The 24,771-nt window shown below is 31.6% G+C and overlaps 2 protein-coding genes across 2 annotated transcripts; both read right to left on the reverse strand.

Moving 5' to 3' along the window:
• Positions 1-702: 702 nt before the first annotated feature.
• Positions 703-3,770, reverse strand: LOC145012540 (nucleoporin protein Ndc1-Nup protein). Its single transcript, XM_078971337.1, has 4 exons — positions 3,085-3,770; positions 2,386-2,607; positions 1,952-2,308; positions 703-1,383 (listed from the first exon to the last, which is right to left on the reverse strand). Exons 1-4 carry the CDS (start codon positions 3,616-3,618, stop codon positions 901-903), a joined length of 1,596 nt encoding a protein of 531 aa, XP_078827463.1. The 5' UTR covers positions 3,619-3,770; the 3' UTR covers positions 703-900.
• Positions 3,771-5,731: 1,961 nt separating this feature from the next.
• LOC145008631 (uncharacterized) lies at positions 5,732-12,044 on the reverse strand. The gene is made up of 7 exons (XM_078967216.1): positions 11,943-12,044; positions 7,810-7,865; positions 7,342-7,448; positions 6,970-7,185; positions 6,809-6,885; positions 6,137-6,358; positions 5,732-5,941 (listed from the first exon to the last, which is right to left on the reverse strand). Exons 1-7 carry the CDS (start codon positions 12,042-12,044, stop codon positions 5,732-5,734), a joined length of 990 nt encoding a protein of 329 aa, XP_078823342.1.
• Positions 12,045-24,771: the final 12,727 nt, after the last annotated feature.

Raw genomic sequence — 24,771 nt, forward strand, 5'->3', positions numbered from 1 at the left:
AGGAAAACGTTTATCAACTTTATCTTGACAAAAGAAAAATACCATTTTTATACACTTCCATTAGATTATGTTGTATTCTAATTTTTGTCTATGAAGTCACTTACAAATGTAATAACCACATGCCCATGGTTGTGAAAATTATAAGATATGTAATAATTTAAAATAAAAATTAAAAATAATAATAATAATAATAATAATAATAATAATAATAATAATAATAATAATAAAGGAAAAGATTTGGCAAGTGATGATGATTCATGTCACAGCCTAAGGATGACAAGAGATATATGAAACATAGCAAAAATGTAAATATTTAGTGTTAGACAATCAAATGCTTCAAGTTGAACCACCCACTCTACATTTCAATTCAAACCATCTGCAGTGCAGATTCTCTTCATGTAAAATTTAACCTTTTTATATAATATTTACTAAGACATAGCAATTTGTCCAAATCTTTTCCTTTTTTTATATATCTCTTGTCATCCTTAGGCTGTGACATGAATCATCATCACTTGCCAAATCTATTAAAATTGCAGTTGCACCATCAATTTTGTCCAACTTCATATTCAACACCCACCACTTCATAGCATTCATTATACTTATATTTTTATTTTCTTATTTTATTAGAACATTATATCAATTAAAATTGGTTTTTGGATTTAGAAAAAATTTTCAATGTACAATGTTGTAATAGAAAAAAAAAACTGAAAGTAAGATGCTGCAATAAACAAATTAACTGAAGTACATTGCTTGTTTTTCATTTTCATAATTCCGTCTGTAGGTTGTGGATTGAAATAAATCAAAACTCATTCCAGAGACAATGACAAAAAAAAAAAAAAAAAAAAAAATCCTTTTCAGGGTCTTTAATATGTTTGTACATTATAGTAAAAGTAAGAATAGCTAGTTGGCTTGAAATTCAAGAAACATCCTTAGCTTCTGTAGAAGAAGGTCACGGGTAGGTGTGGGAGCTGACGTGGCGATCCAGTCTTTGTCAAGCAGTCCAGCTTTAGAGCTGGTGAGCATTTGCTGATGGAAATTTGAGACGATTTGGTAAATTGACGTCCTGAGAATGTCAGCCATGGAGTATGCTTTTGAGTAGCAAGGGCTGTGTTTCTTGTTTGATGATGACGATGCTGTTCTTATTGTTGTGTCTCTCCTTGTTGGGCTCAATGCAGCCCATTTGATATTGGCAGGCCCATTTAGATACTGGTTGGGTGATTGGTTGGTCTTTTTCCCCATTAAAGTTTCAACAGCTAATAAGGCAGCCAAAAGGGTGGAGACAGTGGCGGCATTGGAGCCAGAGAGCTGAGCAACCCCAAAACGGTCTTCTTTGTGTGATCGTACAGTGAGTGAAGCTGCAATACGAGCACACCATGCACATACCTACCAATGCCATATTGCCATGTCAATTCACAGACTGAAATATCAATCAATTGCTTCACTATACTAAATTACTAATTACTAACAACTACAATATATATATATATATATATATATATATATATATATATGTGTGTGTGTGTGTGTGTGTGTGTGTGTATGTCTGCTAGATGCAATGGCCAAACAAAAAGTAATACTAGAAGCTCATTAAAACCCAAAATAATACTCTACTTCAATTGTAAACAAAAATGGATTATTTGGCATATTTTCATTCCTTTCCATAATTGAATGGAAAAAGAAAACTTACTCACTAAGAAATGAAATTTAACCATCCATCAAGGCTCAAGCAATTAACTTTAAGAAAACGGAATATTTATATAGCAAAATAAGTAAATAACAAGGTCAAGTGTATAAGTTTAGCAAGTTCAAAACTAAAATAATCTTTGTGTCTAACTACAAAATTAAAAGCAACAAGAGGTGGTTAATAAATAATAAGACTTATTTTTAACCTAAACCGGAACAATTATTATGTAATGCGACGTAAATACATAGCTTAAAAAGAAGTATCGACCTGAAAGTCATAAAATGGTTCATGCAGACTTGAAAGCAGCTGAGTTGAAGAACATAACTGATGAGACAGTTGGAAGGACTTGTCTTCACTCAAATCCAGTGTGAGCTGTTCCAGGGGCTTCAAACATACAGCTATCACTTTTTTGTAGGTCTCACCAGTTTCTTCAAAGAACGCAGCTCGACGCCAGGTGTCAACATTACTCTCACTCACCATACACAAATCAAGATAAGCAAGATGACGCACAACCGACCTTTCACTTGTCTCCTCAAGGGCTGCAAGAAGATGATCGCTAGGGTTTGTTTCTGCTGCTGCTGATCCCTTTGGAGGAGCAAACAGATACCTCTTTGTCAGAAACACCTAAAGCATACACCCAAATTTTTATATCATTTAGTGAGGATATGCAAAAAAAAAAAAAAAAAGAATTGTCTTTAAACCTGAAGCAGATGAAGATTCAGTTCCCAACAGAGGAACACCACAACACATGCAAAATAGAAAACAATCTGCTCGATGACAAGACCCCCGAACGCCAGCTGACCCTTGTGGTCATTGATAAAGAAAGGCAGCACGAATGAGAGTAAGTACCCAGCACTTGACAGCTTAATGGCTTTTACAATTGCCTTGCGGACGCCCATTTTGTAGCTGAAGAAAACAGGCCGCTGTCAAGATGAACATAAACATCAGCTAAAGGGAACCTCCTGACCAAATGGTACAGCATTTTTTCATAACAACTCGATGCTTTGCCCATTTGTTGCAACCGGTTTGAAAATGATTGTTTGACTCCTAAATAATATCTACAACTATGCTCTACCTAAACACTATAAACTAGAGCCTCTAATCCCTTTCAAAATGCACATCCAAACACCCACAAGCCATCTACATGCTTATGTTTTACAAATACCAGTATCAACCAAGAGAGCTAGAGGATATCCAATAAAAACCATACGAAATCATGAATAAAAAGCTCCCTGTACTTTGTAAGATTACAAATGAAAGTGTTTAGCGCAACAAGTTTCAAAAATCGACCCTTCTAAAACAGTTAAACGAATGTGCATTTACTAAGTCAATAGAAATTAAATACGTTATGCTTGAGTTCAAGGATGAGATATAACTGTAAGGGAAAAAGGTTTAGTCACCTGAACGATGGGGAAATCCAAAACCCATCTCCTAGTGAGCACATAATGTGATCCGTAAATCAATCCAACAGCCAAACCCCTTAGCCCTAATGCTCCAAAAACCTGACACCCAGAAAGGCAAACAACAGACAGAAAAGCAGACACCCCGGAGGAAGCTAGGAACAGTATAAAGCTCAATGTAATCCTGGCTCTCCGTCTAAAATCGGAAGGCAAGGGCTGGCCTCCATGGACGAAGATGAGTTTAAGTATGCCGAGGAGGAGTTCGATTGGTGAAACTCCGCGAACAGGTTGAGGAGAGGATACCAGGAAGAGGGAAGTGGAGAACAGAAGGAGGGAGAGTTGGAAGAAGAGGAAGGCAAAGACGGCGGCTGAGAAGGTGGTCGATGGGGCTAATGGGGCAAGCAGGGTTTTGCAGAGAAAGTAGACTAGGGTTGATTGACATGATTGCCAGATTAGAAACCCTAGGAATCTGTCCTTGATGATCGTCGTGGTATTTCCTAATCTCCCGATCATTGCTCTTGTGACTTCAATCATTTTTCTTCTTCTTCGACTGTGAGAGAGAGAGAGAGAGATATGGTGATAGGAGGAAGAAACGGCGATAGTAAGACTAATAAGAGCAGAGGCAGCAACCAATTTTGGGGTTTCCGGGACAAAGTGTTAATGGGCGGGAAGAAATAATGTCCTCACCCAAAATATCACTTGTGTTTATGAGTTTTTTTAACTTCATGAATTTGATTGATCCCATAACTTAATCTATTTTTTTTTAATCACAAAGGCTCCCTACTTTAGTATTTTGTTGCAGGGGAATAAGACTAATTAAGGTAATTAACTTTTCAGTTTGTTCACATGTAGCTAACTATCTTTTTTTTGTACACATCTAGGTAACAAACTTTTTGAAACTGTTCACATGTGACCATGATGACCTGCTGTAGCAGGTTACCTCCGGCTACAGTAGGTCATAATGGTTACATGTGAACACTTTCAACAAGTTCGTTACCTAGATGTGTACAAAAGAAAAATAGTTACCAAATATGAACAAAACCAAAAGTAAGAGTAAATTACACGAATGGTCCCTGTGGTTTGGGGGAATTTATGCATTTGGTCCCTAACTTATTTTTTTAATTCGAATGGTCCTACTGTTTTGTTTTGTTGCTTTTGGTCCATGTCTTATCTAAAAAGACTAGTGTGTCCTTATTAATTTAATTTTTTAAAATTAATTTCCTTATTTATGTATTTTTTTTATATGTTTAAAAAAACTAATAGACCTCACATATCTGTATCTCCTCACCATCCTATCTTTCATCATCCTAAACTTTTATTTCTTTTCCATATTTAATGACAATGAAGTCTTCACCATCTATTCTTTTTCGGTCCTTCAACTTCAGCAAACCAACACCACAACCCAATAGTGTGAAGAGACCGTGGGTTATGGTGTTTGTTCGATAGAGTTGAAAGACCAAAAAAAAGGATGGTGAAGACTTCCATGTTACTAAAGATTGAAAGAAAATAGAGGTTGAAGAGGATGTGAGATGGGATGGTGACCGGTAGGACCCAAATTAAATTTCTATATATGTTGTTTCAGATTTACGATGAGGAGATACAGATATGTGGGGTCTATTAATTTTTTTAAACATATAAAAAACATAAATAAGAAAATTAATTAAAAAAATAAATTAATAAGGGCATAATAGTCTTTTTAGGTAAGATAGGGACTAAGCGCGCAACAAAAATAAACAGTAGAGACCATCCGAGTTAAAAAGAATAAGTTAGGGACCAAATGCACAAATCCCCCTATACCATAGGGACCATTCATGTAATTTACTCTTACCTTTGATTTTGTTCATATTTAGGTAACTAATTTTTTTTGTACACATATAGGTAACGAACTTGATGAAACTGATCACATATAACCATTATGACTTGTTGTAGCTGGATGTAACCTGCTACAGCAGGTCATAATGGTCATATGTGAACAGTTCCAAAAACTTTGTTACCTAGATGTGTACAAAAAAAGATAGTTACCTATATGTGAAAAACCCGAAAAGTTAATTACTTTAACAAGTCCTATTCCCTTGTTGTAGAGATTGTTCGTTGCAATCTTTTACCTAACGTTTTAAAAACCAGTCAGTTGAATCGGTAAGGTCGGAAACCGGAGATGATGGTAGTTAAACAACAATCAATTTTATGTCAATTTCTAGATCGGATCGAATTGGATGGTTTCTTCGAAACTGAGTTTAGCCGGTGTGCAATGGCGGATCTAGAAAAAAAAATAGCGTATGCAACTAGTAAACTTTGATTAATAATCAAACAAAAGAAACCAAAAGTTATTTAATATTGAAATAAAAATTTACAATTGTTGTCGTCGATTGCTTATACTTTGGTAGTGATTAACAATAACTTCATCACTAACTTTTAAAAATATATCTTTTTCTATATAAGTTACTAAACAATCATTTAATAACTGATCACTCATACTGTTACGTAACTTGTTCTTCACAAAAGTCATTGCCGAAAATGCTCTTTCTACACTAGTTGTCGCCACCGGGAGGATCAACACGAACTTAATAAGTAAATAGACATGATCAAAAAGTTGATCTTTATTTGATCTCACCATCTCCTTAAAGAGTTCTTTAAGATCCTTCAATCCTTAAAATCTGTCGTCTTTTTTCATATCATAGATGTAGTTATCAAGTTGATCACCAAGACTAACTAATTCAACACTTGAAAACTCATTAGGATAAAGTTTTGCAAGTGCAATAATTTTTTCTTTATCAAAAGATTTAAAATCATCAACAGGGCTCAAACTAGCCATATAAACAAGTAAATCCATACTAACATCGTCAAACCGATTTTTCAACTATTAAAGTTGCAAATCAACGATTGCAACAAAAACTTCAACTCGAAAATGATGAAGATTTGTGGTGTGTAGTTTACCACGTTTTTTTCTACCTGTCGGAACATATACATCTTCCATATTAGGAGCTTCGATGCAATTTTTTTCACAGAAGGCTATGATCGAACTTAAGAGAGGTTCCCACCTATTATCTCTTACTTGTTGTAGTCGTTGTTGGGTCAATCTCACCAACGACATGGCATTAAGTATATTTTGATACTTTCTTTGTAAAGCGTTGTTCAAATCATTAGCCGCACCAAAAATAGTCTTCGTCAAATGTATCGTAAATATAAAATCAAAAGACTCGAGTGAATAACAAACAACATCCGCTTTTAGCCGATTGTCCGATCTTGAAGATACATCTCCAATCTTATCAAGAACCTTGTGTATCATAGGATATAAGGAAATAACATTCACAATAAGTTTATAGTGGGATCCCTAACGAGTATCACCCGGTCTTCCCAAACTAAGTTCTTGATTCAATCCTTTGCCACTTTCAATTTGACCATCATCAAATGCTTGTGAAACCCTTTGAGCTTGAGCTTCTCGCAACATTTCTTTTCTCTTACAAGAAACTCCAATGACATTTAGTAAGTTTGTAAGTATGTCAAAGAGTCACCACAATCTATGCTCTTTTTTGAAACCGCAACTAGTGTTAGTTGAAGTTGATGTGCAAAACAGTGAACATAGTATGCAGATGTGGTTTCTTTTAAGATTATAGTTTTAATTAAGTCCATTACTTTCACCCTTCATATTGCTAGCTCCGTCATATCCTTGAACTCGGATTTTAGATGGACTTAATGAATGTTCCGCAAGCAAAAAATAAATTGCCTTTTTAAGAGATAAAGTTGTGGTATCAACGACATGTACAACATCGAGAAACCTTTCAACTATGTCTCCTTTCTTATCTACATGCCGCAAGCACAAAGATATTTTCTCGTTATGAGTTATATCAACCGATTCATCTGCCAATATTGCAAATTAATCTTCACCAAGTTCTTTAATAATGGCTTTAGTCGTTTCTTTTGCACAAGCGTGTATGATATCTTTTTGAATGGAAGGGGAGGTCACTTGTAAGTTCTTTGGAGCATTTTTCAACACAACTTTATCAACTTCCTCATTATGTTTTGCTAACCATTCAAGAAGTTCGAGAAAGTTCCCTTTATTACTTGATCCTTGACTTTCATCATGACCCCGAGTTGGCAATCCTTGATGTAAAATATACCTTATACAATGTATTGAAACAAGCAATCGAGTGTGGTATTCTTTTTGGGATTTTGTAGATTGATGCTCAAAAGCGCTTTGTATTGACTTTTTAGGTTTAGTAAGCATATCAAACTTTTATCTAGCTCGATTATGGATACTATTAACGGCTCCTTCATGTCTTTCGAACCTATTTGGTATATTCCAACTTTTAAAGCCATTTGTAACAAAAGCATCTCCACCTTTTCCAGAGAATTCATCCTTATCCCTAAATAAGTAGCACACAAAACAAAAAGCAGCATCTTTATCGATACTATATTCAAGCCATTTATGTTTATTAAACCAAGCGGGAATAAAGCAACGCATATAGCCTCCAAAATCCGTTTGGGGAAACCAATGACTACGTGGTTGGCAAGGGCCTCTTTGCATATATTCTTTCCTTACTGTATCTTATCCGTTGGGATGATACTCAAGGATATTTTTTCTCAAGCGTGGATCATGTGGAAGTGTATTTACATCAAATTGACTTTCTCTCTCCCTATATGGAGCTTTGGTGCTACCATGTGTGATATTATCGGGCGTCGAAGAAGAACCATCTTAAGTTTTGGGTTTTTTTAGCATTAACAAACCAATCTAATGTCTCGTGTTTCTTCTTGAGTTTTGCTAACTTGTTTTCATCATCAACCTAAAAGACTAACAAAATTAATAGTCTAAAAAATAAAACAAAAGTAAGAGTTATAATATGTGTTTGTACAAATTAAAAAGAAATTAACTGATAGGATTTAAGTATACTTTCATTTATAGTAGTTAGGTAAAATAAGACTAAAAGTAAAAAAGATAAACAATTAAACTCATAAGTAATAGTACTGTATCGTTTTTATTCTATTGAATGATATATGTATAGTCTTTTTCTGATGCACAAGCAAATTGGTTTTCATTTTTTATATACCACTTTTTTTTTTTACATTGAAAAAACAAAATGTCATTAATCCACCACAGATTACAAACAACACAGTGACATAAGCACTTTCTAGACTTTATTTTATCAATATAATAATAATGACAACTTTGAGTTATGTAATATAATAATCAAGAAAGTAACTTTCACTATTTCCTTAGGTTTTAATATACATCCATGAACAATCACACAAAACTAAACGAGAGAAATTATTCAAAGTTTACAAAACCCAGCAAAAAACTATGAACGACTTAAGGATATTGTGATAGACAAAGATAGACTAACTTGTAGAACAAGAGGCCAAGAAAGCAGACGATTACCAGCAAGATATCAAAGACGTAAACAGCGGGCGTTTCTCACTTTCTTGCTTTCTTCACTTTCTTGTTTTCTTCTGTCGAAATCACCGGTGACGAAAGTAACGAGAGCGCTTACAACGGTTAGGGTTTCTTAGGGGTTATTTCTTCAGATTTATTTTCTTACCCATTATTTGGTTTTAAAAAAATTGTGATAGATATAGAGTTTGTGTTCTTTTTTGATTCAAATATTTTGTAGGTTTTATAATTTTGTTAATAAACCTCAAATTGATTAGGATTTGTAACAATTTTTTTTGTTTTGTTTTATAGTTACAAGTATTTACAAAAAAAAAAAAAAAAAAAAAAAAAAAAAAAAAACTCATTGCGTCAAATATAGTTTGCACTTTGCAGGAAGATGAATCCTTTAGTTTGGGTATTCATATAATTTCACAAGGGTTTGCACTTTTAATAAATATAAATATGTATAAAAATTTTAATGAAAAAAGAGTACTTCACGTGATAAATCAAGGGTATGCATTTGCATACCCTTCCAATATTCTAACTCTATCCATGCCGGTGTGATAGAACCAGTTAAAAACCGTTTGAACCGGTTTATTGGATTTTGATAGTTGGATTTTATTTGATCCATTAAAAAATAATTTGTTTTTAAAAAAAATTGAATAACTCGATCGATCATGTTATGTAAAATGTACATAACTTGAATGCTAACGCACACAACTGCCATATGTAGACTAACGGTTGAAACAGATAAATCAACAATCGAACCAACTGATCCAACTGACCCAAAAACTGATCATTATATCAATTCAACTAAAAAAACTTGTTTTTAAATCATTGATTTTACCTTAAATTTTTAGAAAACAATTTTGATTTTTAGTTCATAAAAAACTGTTGGGTCAGCGGTGGAGGGAGCGTGGGTGTAAGACTTATATATCGTGTTTATTACTTTTAGTATAACATGATATTGGTCCTTAGGTTTTCAAATCCTCAACCATTATCTTGATACGTGTTTATATTATTAAATTAAATATATGTCGGTGAGCATTATAAGAACCAAACATAGTTTATTTTATTTACTTTATAAGAACTATGTCATTTGACATGACTATAGAACTTTTATATAACTATAAAATCTTATTTAATTATGCATCTTGGAATCATGGGACTAATCCGTAAATGTTTTTCTTAAATTGAAATATTAGACATTATTTAAAGTTATCTATATGACAATATTTAGGGGTGTTTGGTTTGTCTTTTTGAAAGGTAAAAATCATTTTTGGAAAAGTTACAAAAAATCAGGTTTTCCTAACTTTTTCAAAAAATCATTTTTCCTACTTTCTAAAATCCAAAAGTCTTTTTAAAATGTTTTTACCAAACATTTTTTACCTTTTATTTTTGACAAAATGAACTTTTGCCTTTGAAAAAGACAAACCAAACACCCCCTTAATACATGAATACATAGGAAGTTTATTCAACGGAAATCGGTGTTCAATTATTTTGAGAACACAACATATGGTCTATTACATTGGAATTTTTGTGGGGCACGTTACAATATTTGTGTTGCATGCTTTGGGATATTTGTTAGAAAAATATTGCAAATTAGATATAACATCGAGTATACTAGTCGTCGTTATTAAAACATAAGAAATTTGAATATAGTGTCAATCAAGTGCACCAACAATCTCTATTTTATGATACAAATATTACGGTATTTTTTATGAATGAGTTCTACTTTTGATATTGGGTCTTTTAAAACTTTAACCACATCGCAATGAAATAAAGACAAGAAAATGACAAACATTATACTTCTTCAATTTTGACGAGACAATATGGTAGATAAATAATTGTTTCTTGAAATATAAAAATAGTCGTTGTTAATTGTGTTTCTCCTCAACAACTAAGATACTATATGAAAAAATTAAGTTTCCATCTCCGTAGTTAGCAAATTAAAGAGGGAAAAGTAACATAATTAAGTTTCTAGCTTCCTTTGTTGGCAAATTAAAGACGTAAAAGTATCATAAGTGTTTGATAAGGGATTTTCTCCTTGTTTGTTAAAAAGGAGTTGAGATCGAGTCCTAAGAATGCAACCTGATATCCACCCACTGAGCAACAATATCCCACATACGAGTTGTTGCTTCACATTCAGCAAACAAATGCAATAAGTTTTCCCCATAAAACTGAAGATACATCAGCTCTTCTATGCCCCAAGTTTGGCCATATTAGAAGGCAAACTCAATTCTATAAAATCCTCCACAGTAGAATGTTTACTTTTTGCAATACGAAATGGTTCCACCTTCTTTCACCGTGTTAAAGACTTTAATAAAAAGTCACCAATATATTTTCTAGTATTTTACCAGTGAACTCATCCGATCCATCTAATCCCTAAACCCAACTATCTTTGACCTTAGTTTGCATGAAATTGCTAATGAACTCCATCAACACATGCCCCTCAATAGTTTTTTAAGATTCGATGCTAAACCAAAGAAATAAATTCAACGATTCGATGCTAAACCAAATAAATAAACCAACAATTGTTCATTCAAGTACTAAGCTCATGATCAAAGTATTAAACAAGCATAAGAATTAAGAACTAGAATCATAAACATGAGATAAATGATAATCAAGCATGAATTCTTCAAAACCCACAAATATCCAAGGGTTTTAGCCCAAGTCAACCAAATTAAATAGATTAGCCACTCATGGAAACAAGATAACGATCACAAAGGTGTTTTTACATCAAGAAACTAACAATTACTAGAAGGATGAGAAGAATGTAGATCAAGCTATCAAAAATCACCTCCAAGGGCCTCCGATGGTGGAAAATCAAAGTGTGGCTGCCCAACATAATCCCCCAATGTAAATGATAAGCAAAATGACCAAAATGCCCCAAAATGTGCAGTTGTGCAGGTACCCTCACAAGTTTGTGCCACCGAGACTCCACCCTCGCAAACAATGCTGAAATGCTATTGGCTCTTTTTTTCCACTACTTAAGATTCCCTTGGTCCCTTCCACACCTCACATGATTCAAATTTGGCCAATCATGTTCAAGCTTTCAAATGGATAATCCAAGTCCATCTTCTTTAGTCCATGACCCATCTTCATAAGACCACTTCATCCAAGTCTTTAACATTTTAAGCCCAATTCCTCTTTGATGGATCTAGAAAGCCCAATAATGCCTCGAAAGTCCACCAAGCCCATCTCCAAGCCAAACTACAACCGCATCGAGACTCTAAAACCTTGCAAAATACCTCATGCAAAATAAAAAGTATCCGACATGATCAACAGGCCCGGCCCTATAGGGGGCAGGCTGGGCAATGGCCCAGGGACCCAAAATTTATATAGGGCCCATTTTAGAAGTCTGTTATAGCAAATAGAAATAGTCTGATATGTGTTTTCTAAAATTTTGAGGTCCATATGATGATATAAAGTTCGATTAGCTAATTAGAAAAAAAAAATAGCGTCTGATTTCTCAGTGGCTTCTCGTACGCACATTGATTCGTTCAAGCCTAAAGCGGGACTCTTCAGCTTTCAATGCCAATTGTTGTCGTCCTTGAACCTTGATTCTTGAACCGTACCCTCGACCTCTCATCATTTCTATAGTCCGGCACTCCCGCTCCCGATATTGAAGGAAAACGAGAACAACTAATTTCTGAAATCGATTCCATCCAGACGTCCAGTAATCGATTGAGCAATTAGGAATCAATAACATCTGATCAGGTAAGAATAAGCAATTGATTTTTACTTTTTTTTTTATCGATTTTCAGATTTGTTAGAGTGATAGAGATTTATCAATTTTCTAGATATCGTGTTTTCTCAATTTTATTCTCCATCTGATTTCTTATATTTTATCTTTCAAATAGATTTTGTTGATTTGTGAAAGTCCCCATAACCGATTTCTAAATCACGATATAGATGATACCCAAAATCGATTTTGTTGACTTCTCTGTTATCAGCCCCATTTAATCAACTGGAACTTTTCAATTTTCTGTTTCTGTTTTTTTTATATATACACTTTAACTTTGTCTCATATAGTGAGTATAGGTAATTGTGTAATTGAAAAAGAAATATAAATCTTTTTGGAAGCAAATAGCAACTTGACAACAACCTAGTGAGCCTACAAATTGATGCTTCATGTGTTCATTTTCCATTGCTCTATCTAATAATCTTATATTATCATTGTCTTCCATTGCTTTGTTTAAATAAAAATCCACATATAATAACTATAAGATAATAATGATTCCTAGAAAACATCTATCCGGAAGTCAAAAAAGGAAAAAGAAACAAAAAATAGAACAAGTTGAACATGCTCAAAAGGAATCCATGGATAAATTTATAAAAAAAAATAGATAATCCCTATGTTTCAATTCAACATGAAAATATCACAAGTGATAATGAAAATAGTCACAATGATAATGAAATTAACACTAATGATAATGAATTTGATAATGAAAATAACGTTACTAATAAAGATGAAAATAATAATAATGAGAATGAAATTCGTAATGAAAACATTGTTACCAATAAGGATGAAAATAACACTAATACGAAAGAAATTGATAATAAAGCCACTAATGAGAATGAATATAACACTAACGAGAATAAAATTCCCAATGAAAGTAATGCCACTAATGAAGATGAAAATGACACTAAGAATGAAATTAGTATTGAAAATAATGTTGGTAGTGAAAATGATATGAATGAAAATGGCCATCAATTTGTTCTTCCTTTAAATATTTATGATCCAAGTAATTGGGATAATATTGACAATAAATTAAGGGAATTTTTAGTTGATAAATGACGAATTAGAGAATCAAATCTTGTGTTTCATAAAGATAATTTATCTAGATATTTTTCTTATGGTGTTTATACTAGAAAGCTAGGTAATGGTGAAACAAGCGATCGAAAACGGTTAATTTATTCTAAACAAGTAGATAAAATTTATTGTTTTTGTTGTAAATTGTTTAAACCTATTAATAATAATAATCAAATTTCTTTGACAAATAATGGATTTAATAATTGGAAATACCTTTATGAAAGACTTGATGAACATAAAATAGTGCTCATATGTGTACCATCTTGGAATGAGCTAAGAGTAAGATTGGGTAAAAATGAAACAATTGATAATGACTTACAACAAATATATACATAAAAGAAAAAGAATGTTGGAGACAAGTTTTAATAAGAATAGTTGATGCCGTGAAATATTTATCCAAATATAATTTAGCTTTTCGAGGATCTAATGAGAAACTTAATCAAGATAATAATGGTAATTTTTTAGGAGTAATTCAAATGATGACAGAATTTGACAGTGTAATGCAAGATCATGTTAAATGAATAGAAAATCATGAAACCCATAATCATTATATAGGGAACAATATCCAAAATGAACTAATTTCTATTTTAACTCGCAATGTTAGAAATTCTATAATTAAAATTATTAAAGAAGCAAAATATTTTTCTGTGATTCTTGATTGTACCCCCGATGTAAGTCATCAAGAACAAATGACTCTAGTTATTCGATGTGTGAACATATCTAGTAACAAAATAAAAGTTGAATAACACTTTTTAGAATTTTTAAAGGTAGATGATACGTCTGGCTTAGGACTATTTAACGAATTATTATATGCAATTAAATCAATCGGTCTTAATATTGATGACATAAGAAGGCAAGGTTATGATAATGGTTCTAACATGAAAGGGAACACTAAGGGGTTAAAAAACGATTACTTCAAATTAATCCAAGAGCGTTGTATATGTCATGTGCTTGACATAGTCTTAATCTTACAGTTAGTGATATGGCTCATTCATGTGAAAAAACTATTTCTTTTTTTGGAGTTGTGCAACGCATGTTTGTACTATTTTCGAGTTCTACTAAAAGATGGAACATACTACTTGAAAATGTTCACAATTTAACTGTAAAATATTTATCTAATACACGTTGGGAAAGTAGAATTAAAAGTGTCAAAACTTTTAGGTTTCAAGTTCCTCAAATAAGGCAAGCTATACTTGAATTAGGTAAATCATGCAATGATGCTAAATCAAACAGTGAAGCAGAAAGTTTAGTTGGTGCCATAGAAATTTATGAATTTTTACTTGGTATGGTAATTTCGTATGATATTTCGTTTGATATTAATATGGTAAGTAAAAAATTGCAAACTAAATCTATGTGTATTGATGCCACCGTTAATCAATTAAAAAATATAATATCATTCTTTGAGAAATATAGAAATGAAGGATTTTCCCGTAGTTTAGATAATGCTAAAGCCATAGTAATTGATATGGATGTTGAACCTACATTTCAATAAGACGTCAAGATACTAGAAAAAGGAAATTTGATGAAATTGATAATGCACAAGAATTACATTCAGCCGAAGAATCATTTAGAATTGAATATTTTATGGTTGTTGTTGATATGACAATTGTTTCATTAAAGAGTAGATTTGAACAACTAACTATTTTTGAAAATATTTTTGGATTTTTATATAATTCAAAAAAGTTAATGTCATTGGATGACATTGAACTTAAAAAAAGTTGTACTAATTTCACAAAACAATTTTCTCATAATAACTTGTGTGATGTAGATTCAAATTATTTGTTTTCCGAACTTCAAGTGTTACAAATGACTTTGCCAAACGTTTTTATGTCCGTTGTTAAAGTTCTAGAGTTCGTTAAAACTGAAGATTGTTATCCACATGTTTTCATTGCATATCGAATATTATTAACTATACATGTTATTGTAGCATCAACAGAAAGAAGTTTTTCAAAATTAAAATTATTAAAAAGTTATTTGAGATCATCTATGTTACAAGAAAGATTGAATGGTTTGGCTATGTTATGTATCGAAAAATATATGTTGGATAAAATTAACCTTGATACTATTTATAATGACTTTGCTTCTAAAAAAACTCGTAAATGTAAATTTTTTAGTTTTTTCTTTGTTATGTTTATGTAATAGGTGCAAATCATGTTATAGCATTTTTTATTATGTTGCTTTGTATTTATAGTATTAGGTTGTTTGGCTCCTCGCCTGTCGCAAAGCTTTTTCCTTTCCATAGGTGGGGAGTCCTCAACTTGCAATTGTATTATTTTTCTTCTAATTAATAAAAAATTTCGGAGGTACCGCCCCTCCTTTACCAAAAATAAAAATTATATTTATATATCTATCACTAAAGGTTCCATTTTTTTTTTTGCCCAGGACCTCAAATCATCTTGAGACGGCCCTAATGATCAATGATAAAGAAAACAAAGAATATACAATATAATACTAAGAAAAAAGGATAAAAATCTAAAATAAACTATATAAAAGAATGAAATAAAATAAATTATAGTTTAGCATAAAACGGATGCCACACCGTTTCTAGAACCTCGACATGTCGTGGCACACACCAAAATGCATATTTCTAACGGCTGAGGCCATGCCGTGGTGCCTTCCCCCACCACATCATGGCCAACCAAAACTTCATATTTTAGTTTTTAAATGCCAAAAACACAAAGGGAAAATATATACCTGAAACTAATATTACATTCTGTGTGGACCAATGTTACGTTGAAGGGCGGGTGCAAACCATATTTATGTTGCAGGCGAGTAGGGTGGGCTAGTCATAGAGTGAAGGCCAATGCTTATATGCTTGTATTTATATTGTGGTGTGCGGTATTTTAGGGAACTCACTAAGATTTGGCTTACGATTATGGATTTCAATGTTTCAGATACTTCAGATGATCATAAGAATGCGAAGACGTGACTGTACACACATCAACAACTTTGTATTTTATGATTCTGACCTATGTTCATACTCTAAAATTTGGAATGTAAACTTTTGGAACAAATGATTTTCTTGATGTTACCTTAACAAATGGCTTATTTTACCCGAATTAAAAATTGAAAATTTTGTTGCGAAAATCGGGACGTTCCTAAATGTGTATAATTTAAACAAGTAGAATGAGAAAATGTGGATGAAAAGAACTCAGTGATAAAATATGTACAAATCAAAAAATATATTATCATTTTAAGATGTTATCCCTAAAATATATTATAAAGTATAACATAGTTAATATATTTATTTAAAAATAATTATAAAAGTTTGACGTCACAAATAAATAAAGTTAGTTAAAAAGGTGTGTATGTGTGTGTGAGAGAGAGAGAAAGAGAGAGAGAGAGAGAAAGATAGACATAGGCATAGATATGGATAGAGATAGAGATGTGTAATTAATCTTAAGCTATTAAAAAGGAATTTTGAGTAATCTAACCACTTTCTAATGTTATTTTAAAAAACAATAACCATAGATAATGGTGCAAACGAGCAGAGTTACTCATGAGATACTCGAGATTAGATCGTTAAAAGTCTGACTCGAAACTGATTTTAAATGAGTCCAAACCGAGCTCGGGTTTAATATTAAGTTCGTTCATTAAACGAGCTCGAGCTTGAGCCTATGTCACTAAGCTCGATTAGGCCCGCGATACTAAACAAGCCTATATATAATATAATTTATTATTATTATTATTATATTTTAAAATAAAAACTATTTAGGACATTAGTGATTTAGGGTATTAATAAATGAGTTCAAACCAAGCTCAAGCTTGTTTAGGCATGTTAGACAAAAAAATGAGTCGAGCTCGAGCCCGAGCCAAACTTTTATAATTCTTTACAAGCTCAAGTCAAGTTCGAGCCTCGTATAACTTAAACGAGCTTGACAAGGCTTGGCTTGGCTTTTTTACATCCTTAACCACAATTTTTTTTTTTTTTTGAAAAATTACCACAAGGTCTGGAATTGGTCATTTTGGACCCGTATGTCGAAATCAGTAATGGGTATAAGATCCAAACAAGTATTGTGATCCCCTTATATATTGCATATAGGTAACAAAGAACACACAAATACCCTAATTTTACCTTTGTGGAATAGTACTCTAGAATGTCCATACATTCCGGGGTACATTCCCAAAAAAATACTTTTCAGTCCGGAACGTACGTTGTGTCAGATTCCAAACTCAAATCCTATCTACTAAAACCTACTTCGGAATGAACTTAAATACTCCATAATAACATATTTTGGTATCCATAGTCTGGAATACATTTCGTCAATCTCTAATGTACAATTGTCAGATTTCGAACCTAATACCTGCGAACAACCTCAACTCCAAAATGATCGTACCCACTCTCGAATACGATATTCCGGAGAGATGGTTATTTTTCGAAAATAAAATGTAGGTTGTTTTTATTTTAATACTCGTTTATAAATGTTAAAATATTTAATTTCTAAAAATAAATAAATAAATAAATATAATTATAAAAAAAAAAAAAAAAAAAAAAAAAGACTTCAAGCGACTCCCAAACAAAATTAGTCAAAAGTCTAGATTATGGTGTAACTAAAAATCTCTATACTAGATTAGTATGTACAATAAAATTAAGATAATGTGTAAAAAATGGGTAAATGGTTAATATATATATATATATATATATATATATATATATATATATATATATATATATATATATATATATATATATATATATATATATATATACTAGCCGTTACCCGCGCACAGCGGCGGGGACAAATAACTTCTTTCAACGATATTTTTTTAAGAAAAATGTTATGTTCCAAAAGAAAGTTCATGTCGTGAGTGAGAGGAAGGGTGGTAGTCGTGATAGTGGTTGTTTGAAGGCGAAAGGAGGTAGAGTAGCTGTGGTGGTGGTGGTTATACTGTCTTGGTTACTGGTTAGGTTCTTCGAGAGAGTGTGCGTATATTTCTTATTTTGAAGGGATTACGAAGATAGATATTATGAGATGGCTTGTTACCAATGTGAGAGAAGGGATCCTCTATAAATTGTTGACATTGACTGTTTCAAATGGCTGAAGTGTTGAGATTGACGGGTTCAATTTGTAAATGAATTCTTCTATTAATTTGATACGAGATTTTTAAGGGATAAAGGATAAGGTTAAAGTTTTAATATTATTATATTATAAATGGGTTGTACTTCAAGCTTAATAGTTTGGACGTCTTAAAAAAATAATATTATTATATTTAATCTATTTATAGAAATAGTTAAATTTCTTTTATAAGTAGTATATATATATATATATATATATATATATATATATATATATATATATATATAGGTTCAGGTTCATTTGAGATTATTCTAATTTTGTGAGACCGTGAGACCAAATCTAAAAATAATTTTAAAATACTAAACAAATAGAAAAATCCAAAAAATTCTTTTTTTAAATATTATTTCGAAACTTGAATTAACTAGAAAATTAATAAAAAAAATCTCATTTTTTTTAAATACGTGAAATATTCTAATAGAATATTACACTGACATATTCTAAAAAAAAAGATTAAATGCAAAATAAATGGAAAAATCTAAAAATTCTTTTTTTAAATATTATTTTCGGAACTTGAATTAACTATAAAAAATCCCGTTTTTTTGAAAAATACGTGAAATATTCTAATACAATATTACACTGTGCATATTCTAAAAAAATAATTTTAAAATGAAAAATAAATGGAAAAACCTAAAAATTCTTTTTTTAAATATTATTTTCGGAACTTAAATTAACTTAAAAAAAAAAAAAAAAAAAAAAAAAAAAAAAAAATACATCTCACGGTCTCACAAAATTAAATCGTCTATATATATAAAGAAAATAAGCGAAAGAGTCATCAAACAACTTCCGATCAAAATTAGTAAGTCTAAATTATGGTGTAAGTAAAATGGATTATGTTACAAAAAGCCTTAAATTTGTCTTGAATTTACGGTTTTACCTTTTGTTGGAATTTTGGTTCGTCACTTATAAAAAAAAATAAAACAAAAAATTTCGTTTTGCCCTTTTTTATAGGTAAAACCAATCACCCTATATCACATGTGTGTTGATTGGGCTTGATTAGCTGACGTGGATGTCCACATCAGTATCCTCCTTCTCATTGAAAAAAATCGGAGGAAATAGGAAAACCGGGATTCGAACACAAAATCTCCAGTCGTGTACACATGGAGTGTTTTCCACTAGCCTAACCAACGGATTTGTTAATAATTGCTTCCGCTTAATATATAACATAATCTGAAAGCTTATATATATATATATATATATATATATATATATATATATATATATATATATATATATATATATATATATATATATATATATATGGTCCATTAGCATGGTCTAGACTGCTCCAGCGCACCAGCCTAGCCTGACGCACTCCTGTCAGTCCTGCCCGGCGTTCCCTTGTCAATCTTGCTGGGGACTCCCTTGCCAGCCTTGCTGGGGACTTTCTGTCGGCCCGGCATGACGCTCCCTTGCCTAGCTCCCCTTGCCAGTCTTTCCTGGTACGCGCCCGCCAGCCTTGCCTAGGGTGTGCCCGCTAGCCCGCCCGACGTCTCCGGGCGGCCTCACCCAGCTCCTTGCTAGCTGGGCTTGAATTGGGTTGGCCCAAGGCCTGACCCAATTCCCTTTGACCTAATTGTCCACTATAAATAGAATAGTGCCTCTTCCATGAAGGGAGACATTTCTTAAACCTCTCCTAGACCTTTTCCCAAGGACTCTTCCCCATGGATCAGCCGCTACTATACTTCGGCCGGGTGGCTCAACCGCCACCCGCCGCCGTCACCCATCATACACCACCACCAGCACCAAGATGGTTCTCTCCAGCTATGGAGGATCATCTCTGATCTATCAGCTGATCTAACTTGATCGTCGGAGTCCGCTCCCGGGGCACAGTCCCATGGGTGGCTCTAACACATCTCTCTAATTGTGACTAGCAGATCTCCACCGCAGCAGGAGACCAGAAGAATCGTTGGAGGTCCATGTCGCATCAATATATATATATATATATATATATATATATATATATATGTGTGTGTGTGTGTGTGTGTGTGGTGAGGTTCAATAGAGAACCATAATTAACCAAGGAACCAATGAACCAATCTTTTTTTTCAACTTTTAGAGCTTATTTTTTATCAAAAAAAAAAAAAACTAAAAATACATAAATTCATAACTTTTTATCCTTTTTCCAATAATATCAAATTCGATTTTTTTTACGTCAAATTCACAATGTGAATTTTTGAAAATTTACAAGTGAATCCGGATTCACACGGTGAATCCGAAAAATATTTTTCACATTCACAATGTTAATATATGAATGTAGATATTTATAGATTTTTTTTTCGATAAAGAATAAGCTTTAGAAATTGAAAAAAAAAATTTGGTTCCTTAAAGAACCAATAATTATGGTTCTCTATTAAACTTTTTATATATATATATATATATATATATATATATATATATATATATATATATATATATATATATATATATTACAAATACAAATGCTTTATATTATTCATGTATTGTATATGTATCTTTTTTCTAATTTCAATATAAATATATATTATTTTGTATTACCAATATAATTTTTTTTGTATTTTCAATAAATACGGTTTTTTCGTATTATTAATATAAATAAGTATTTTTTTGTATTTTTTAAAAGAAATTTTTTTAATGGTATTTATATATTTAAAAACATATTTTTACAATTAAAAACAATTTACAACCGAAAACTTATTTATATATTTGAAAGAGTATTTTATATATTTAATAACATATTTATATATATTTAATTGTAAAATACCTTTTTAAATGTATACACAAACAAAATACATTTTAAATGTGTAAATAGCTTTAATAATTTCACATCAAATAGATATTTTTATGTTTTTACAAATTTATAAAATATGTATATATCTATATCTTTTATACTTTCAAAAACGTAATATATATATATATATATATATATATATATATATATATATATATATATATATATTTAAGAGTATTTGTATGCTGATTAAATATAAATCAATACATTTTTACTCTATAAATAAAATTTTCACCGTATAAATATCATTTGGCTTACATGAATAATACAAAAAAATATGTATTTATATAATATATACGACAATCTATGTATTTATATTGAAAATAAGAATATATATATATATATATATATATATATATATATATATATATATATATATATATATATATATATATAGTATTGATATACAAAATATATGTATTTATATTAAAAATACAAAATGTATGTATTTAAATATTTATTCTGAAACTACGAAAAAAAAATACTTATATTGATAAAACGAAAAAAAAAATACATTTGTTGAAAATACCAAATATATATATATATATATATATATATATATATATATATATATATATATATATATATATAGTGATAATACAAAAATACATATCTATATTGAAAATACGAAATAATAATAATAATAAGAATAATAATAATAATAATAATAATAATAATAATATTCGAAATTGAAATTATATTTAAAATGTTTGGGTCATTGCATTATATATTATTTGTTCAAGAAATGGAAACAAGATGTTCTCTAGCCTTGTCGTAAGCTTATGGGTTTGTGAGTGGAACGGCAGGTTCTTGAGTTTTAGATTGCAAAGTAATACAGTCAGCACACAGTTGCTACACGTCATGCATGTGGTTGCCACATGTACAAGTAACCGACTTAGCAGAGTCATTGAAACATAATAATTTGTTATCCTTATACTTTTTAATACTAGAAAATAGATGACGATGCACAGTTTCATATATTTAACGAGCCATGTAGGTTTGTCATTGATATAATAAGAACAAAAGTCTCTATTAAGGTCCCACCCTATAAATTAAAAGAAAAACATATGATATAAAATAGACAAATTTACATAAATAGTCCTTATAGCTAACAAAAAATAATGTTATAAATCCCTTTAAGGATTTTTTTTAGCATGACGATCCTTCATAGTTTGAAATCAAATACAGTTGGTTTTTATGACTAACACCGTTAGTTAACAAGAATTATCTACTTATGAAATGACTAAAATAGCCTTAGTAATTATTTTTCCTTTTCTTTCAAATGTTTTATAACCAACACAATAATAAAATGGGGATTACCCATCCGATCACCATCATTGGCGACAAATCATCAATCTGATCTTGATTTTTCACAAAAACTCAATCATCCATTTGTCTCCTACATTGTCATATGTTCAAAGAAAATCACACAATCAAAATTGGTTAATCATCATCACCAAAAATATGGTTCAAGAAAAAGACCAAATAAATGTTGGTGATTTGTTATCATCAATGTTATTTAAGTGTAATGAGATTACTTTGTTGATTAAAAATGATCTTGATAAATATTAAACAAGTAAGAAAGGTGTGGAGTACACACTTGTTTAAGTTTGATCAAGTATTAAAGTATATTGTCATTTATGGGCAAAGCCCCTGAACGAACGGGGGTCCGGGGGAAGCACCCCTGGGAGCGGGGTCCAATGGGCGGCAGCCCCTGGCGGGGTCCAAGGGGTAGAGCCCATGGCTGGAAGGTTTATACAAAACCAGGATTTATAATAGTTTTGACTGTTGAGAAAAAACTGTTATATGACAGTTTTGACAGTTTTTCAAACAAGGAAGGTTTATAACCAATTTTAGTCATTTTTCTGGTACTCACGAAATTACACAATCTCATTCTCTATTTCTTTCTCTTTGATTTTCTCTAAGTCTTATCCAATTGAGGATTTGGGAGTACCATCCAAATACTTCGATTTGAAAGTGATTATCACGATTCTCAGATTTCCAAGTGCCACAAAACCATATTTCTAACAATAAACACAAATTACAAACTACCAAGACTCACATAAGACTTGAAAATACAAAATTGTTCCATTATCATCACTATAAATTGCAAATTCACTCATAAAGGACAAAATTAGGAGAATAATATGTCAGAGTCACCAAAGAAAAAAAATAAATTAGGGAAAGAGCGGGTACTGGGTATGATGATGATTTTGAACTTAAAAAGACAAATTATCTTCTTCCCTCATCCTTTTCCTGAAATTAAATCTTAAAGGATTAATAGACATCTTTTCTATGAAAAACTCATGAATGATTCAGATGTAAAACCTATAAATGAGGGAATCTCCGAGAGTCTGCCCACAATGTAGAATCTTGAAATGATCGATGTGTAGATGTAAAATATTGAAAGGATCGTTGTGTAGATGTAAAACCAAGAGATGATTTGGAATTAGGATACCTAGAAATGAGGAGATCTCGGGAGTACGACCACTATAAAAGGTTTCAAGATTTCCGATATATGCACCCATAATTGAAGCTTTGTTTTATTCTTTATGTTTTTGCCTTATGGATTGATTCTAAATCTTTGTTTTTACATTTCCCGATTTCAGTTAACACGCATACAAAGCTTTGAAGCTTTATTTATGGCGGAAACGGAGAGTTCCTTAATCAAAACTTTCAAACTTCATTTATAGTGGTGGTTTTAGAACCACCAAAATAGGTCCAACACCCAAACCCTAGGCTTATGGGAGTGAGGTCTTAACCAATAAGCACTTCATATTTAAAGACATAGCCACACAATGTAGATCTAACACCTTAGAGCTGGAATACCACGTAAAGTTGCCAACTTTACGTTCATGCATGCCAAGAAGTGCTTAATAAATGACTTAATGCATGCATGAGACCTATAATCTGATAAAGCTTGCACCTTTTAGCCAAAGGAGACCACAAAATGCTCATATCTAACAGGACAACCCATGAAATAACTTAACTCCTTAGATAACCCAACAATGAGCCAAAATCATAACAAAACCCCATAAAAGAAGATCTAATCAACAACAAAGCAAGGTATGAACTTGATAACTCCAAGAAACTACAACATGTCACACCCCCAAACCAAGGATGGCGGAAACGTCCGGGGGTGGAGGACTTCATGTACAGTATCACAACAACGAATATAATAGTGCACAAAGTAAATACAACCAACATAAATATAATTGAAAAAGTTATACCAAAGTATATGTTTACATGATTCAAAATCAATTACATTATGATGACAAAAATAAATTGTTGACGGTTTAACGTCCCATCCTCAAAGCGATGAAGTTTTCCTGTTTCACTGATTTCCTGAGAATACAAGTAGTTTTGAAAAGTGTCAACAATTAAGTTGGTGAATTCATAAGAGTTTTGTTTGAAGTAGAAACCGTTTTCCTTGTAAAATCGATATAGTTTGATTTCCAGAAAATCCAATATTTTCTTAGTTAAGTGTGAATAGAAATATTCCTATATGATGCATTAATGAACCCTAGAATGACCCGTAGAGTTCCTCTATAATCGTCCAGCGTATATAAGTTATATAAGGTTTAAATTAGATAAAATGTTGAATATAGTGGGTCTGCCCTAGGTCCACAACCCAACGAGGAACAGGAGATGAGGCGGGCAC

Source organism: Lactuca saligna, chromosome 8, assembly GCF_052625555.1.
Source record: "Lactuca saligna cultivar CGN05327 chromosome 8, ASM5262555v1, whole genome shotgun sequence".
Lineage (NCBI taxonomy): Eukaryota > Viridiplantae > Streptophyta > Magnoliopsida > Asterales > Asteraceae > Lactuca > Lactuca saligna.

Excerpts from the sequence above, each read along its gene's own strand:
- LOC145008631 (XM_078967216.1), bottom strand. The coding sequence starts at position 12,044 with ATGATGAGAGGTCGAGGGTACGGTTCAAGAATCAAGGTTCAAGGACGA. Across the intron at positions 7,186-7,341 it reads ACATGAAGGAGCCGTTAATA|GATTGCCAACTCGGGGTCAT; the intron begins GTATCCATAATC and ends TTTTACATCAAG. Across the intron at positions 6,886-6,969 it reads AGCCATTATTAAAGAACTTG|ATAAGAAAGGAGACATAGTT; the intron begins GTGAAGATTAAT and ends TGCGGCATGTAG.
- LOC145012540 (XM_078971337.1), bottom strand. The coding sequence starts at position 3,618 with ATGATTGAAGTCACAAGAGCAATGATCGGGAGATTAGGAAATACCACG. Across the intron at positions 2,608-3,084 it reads TGGATTTCCCCATCGTTCAG|CGGCCTGTTTTCTTCAGCTA; the intron begins GTGACTAAACCT and ends TCATCTTGACAG. Across the intron at positions 1,384-1,951 it reads AACCATTTTATGACTTTCAG|GTATGTGCATGGTGTGCTCG; the intron begins GTCGATACTTCT and ends TGGCATTGGTAG.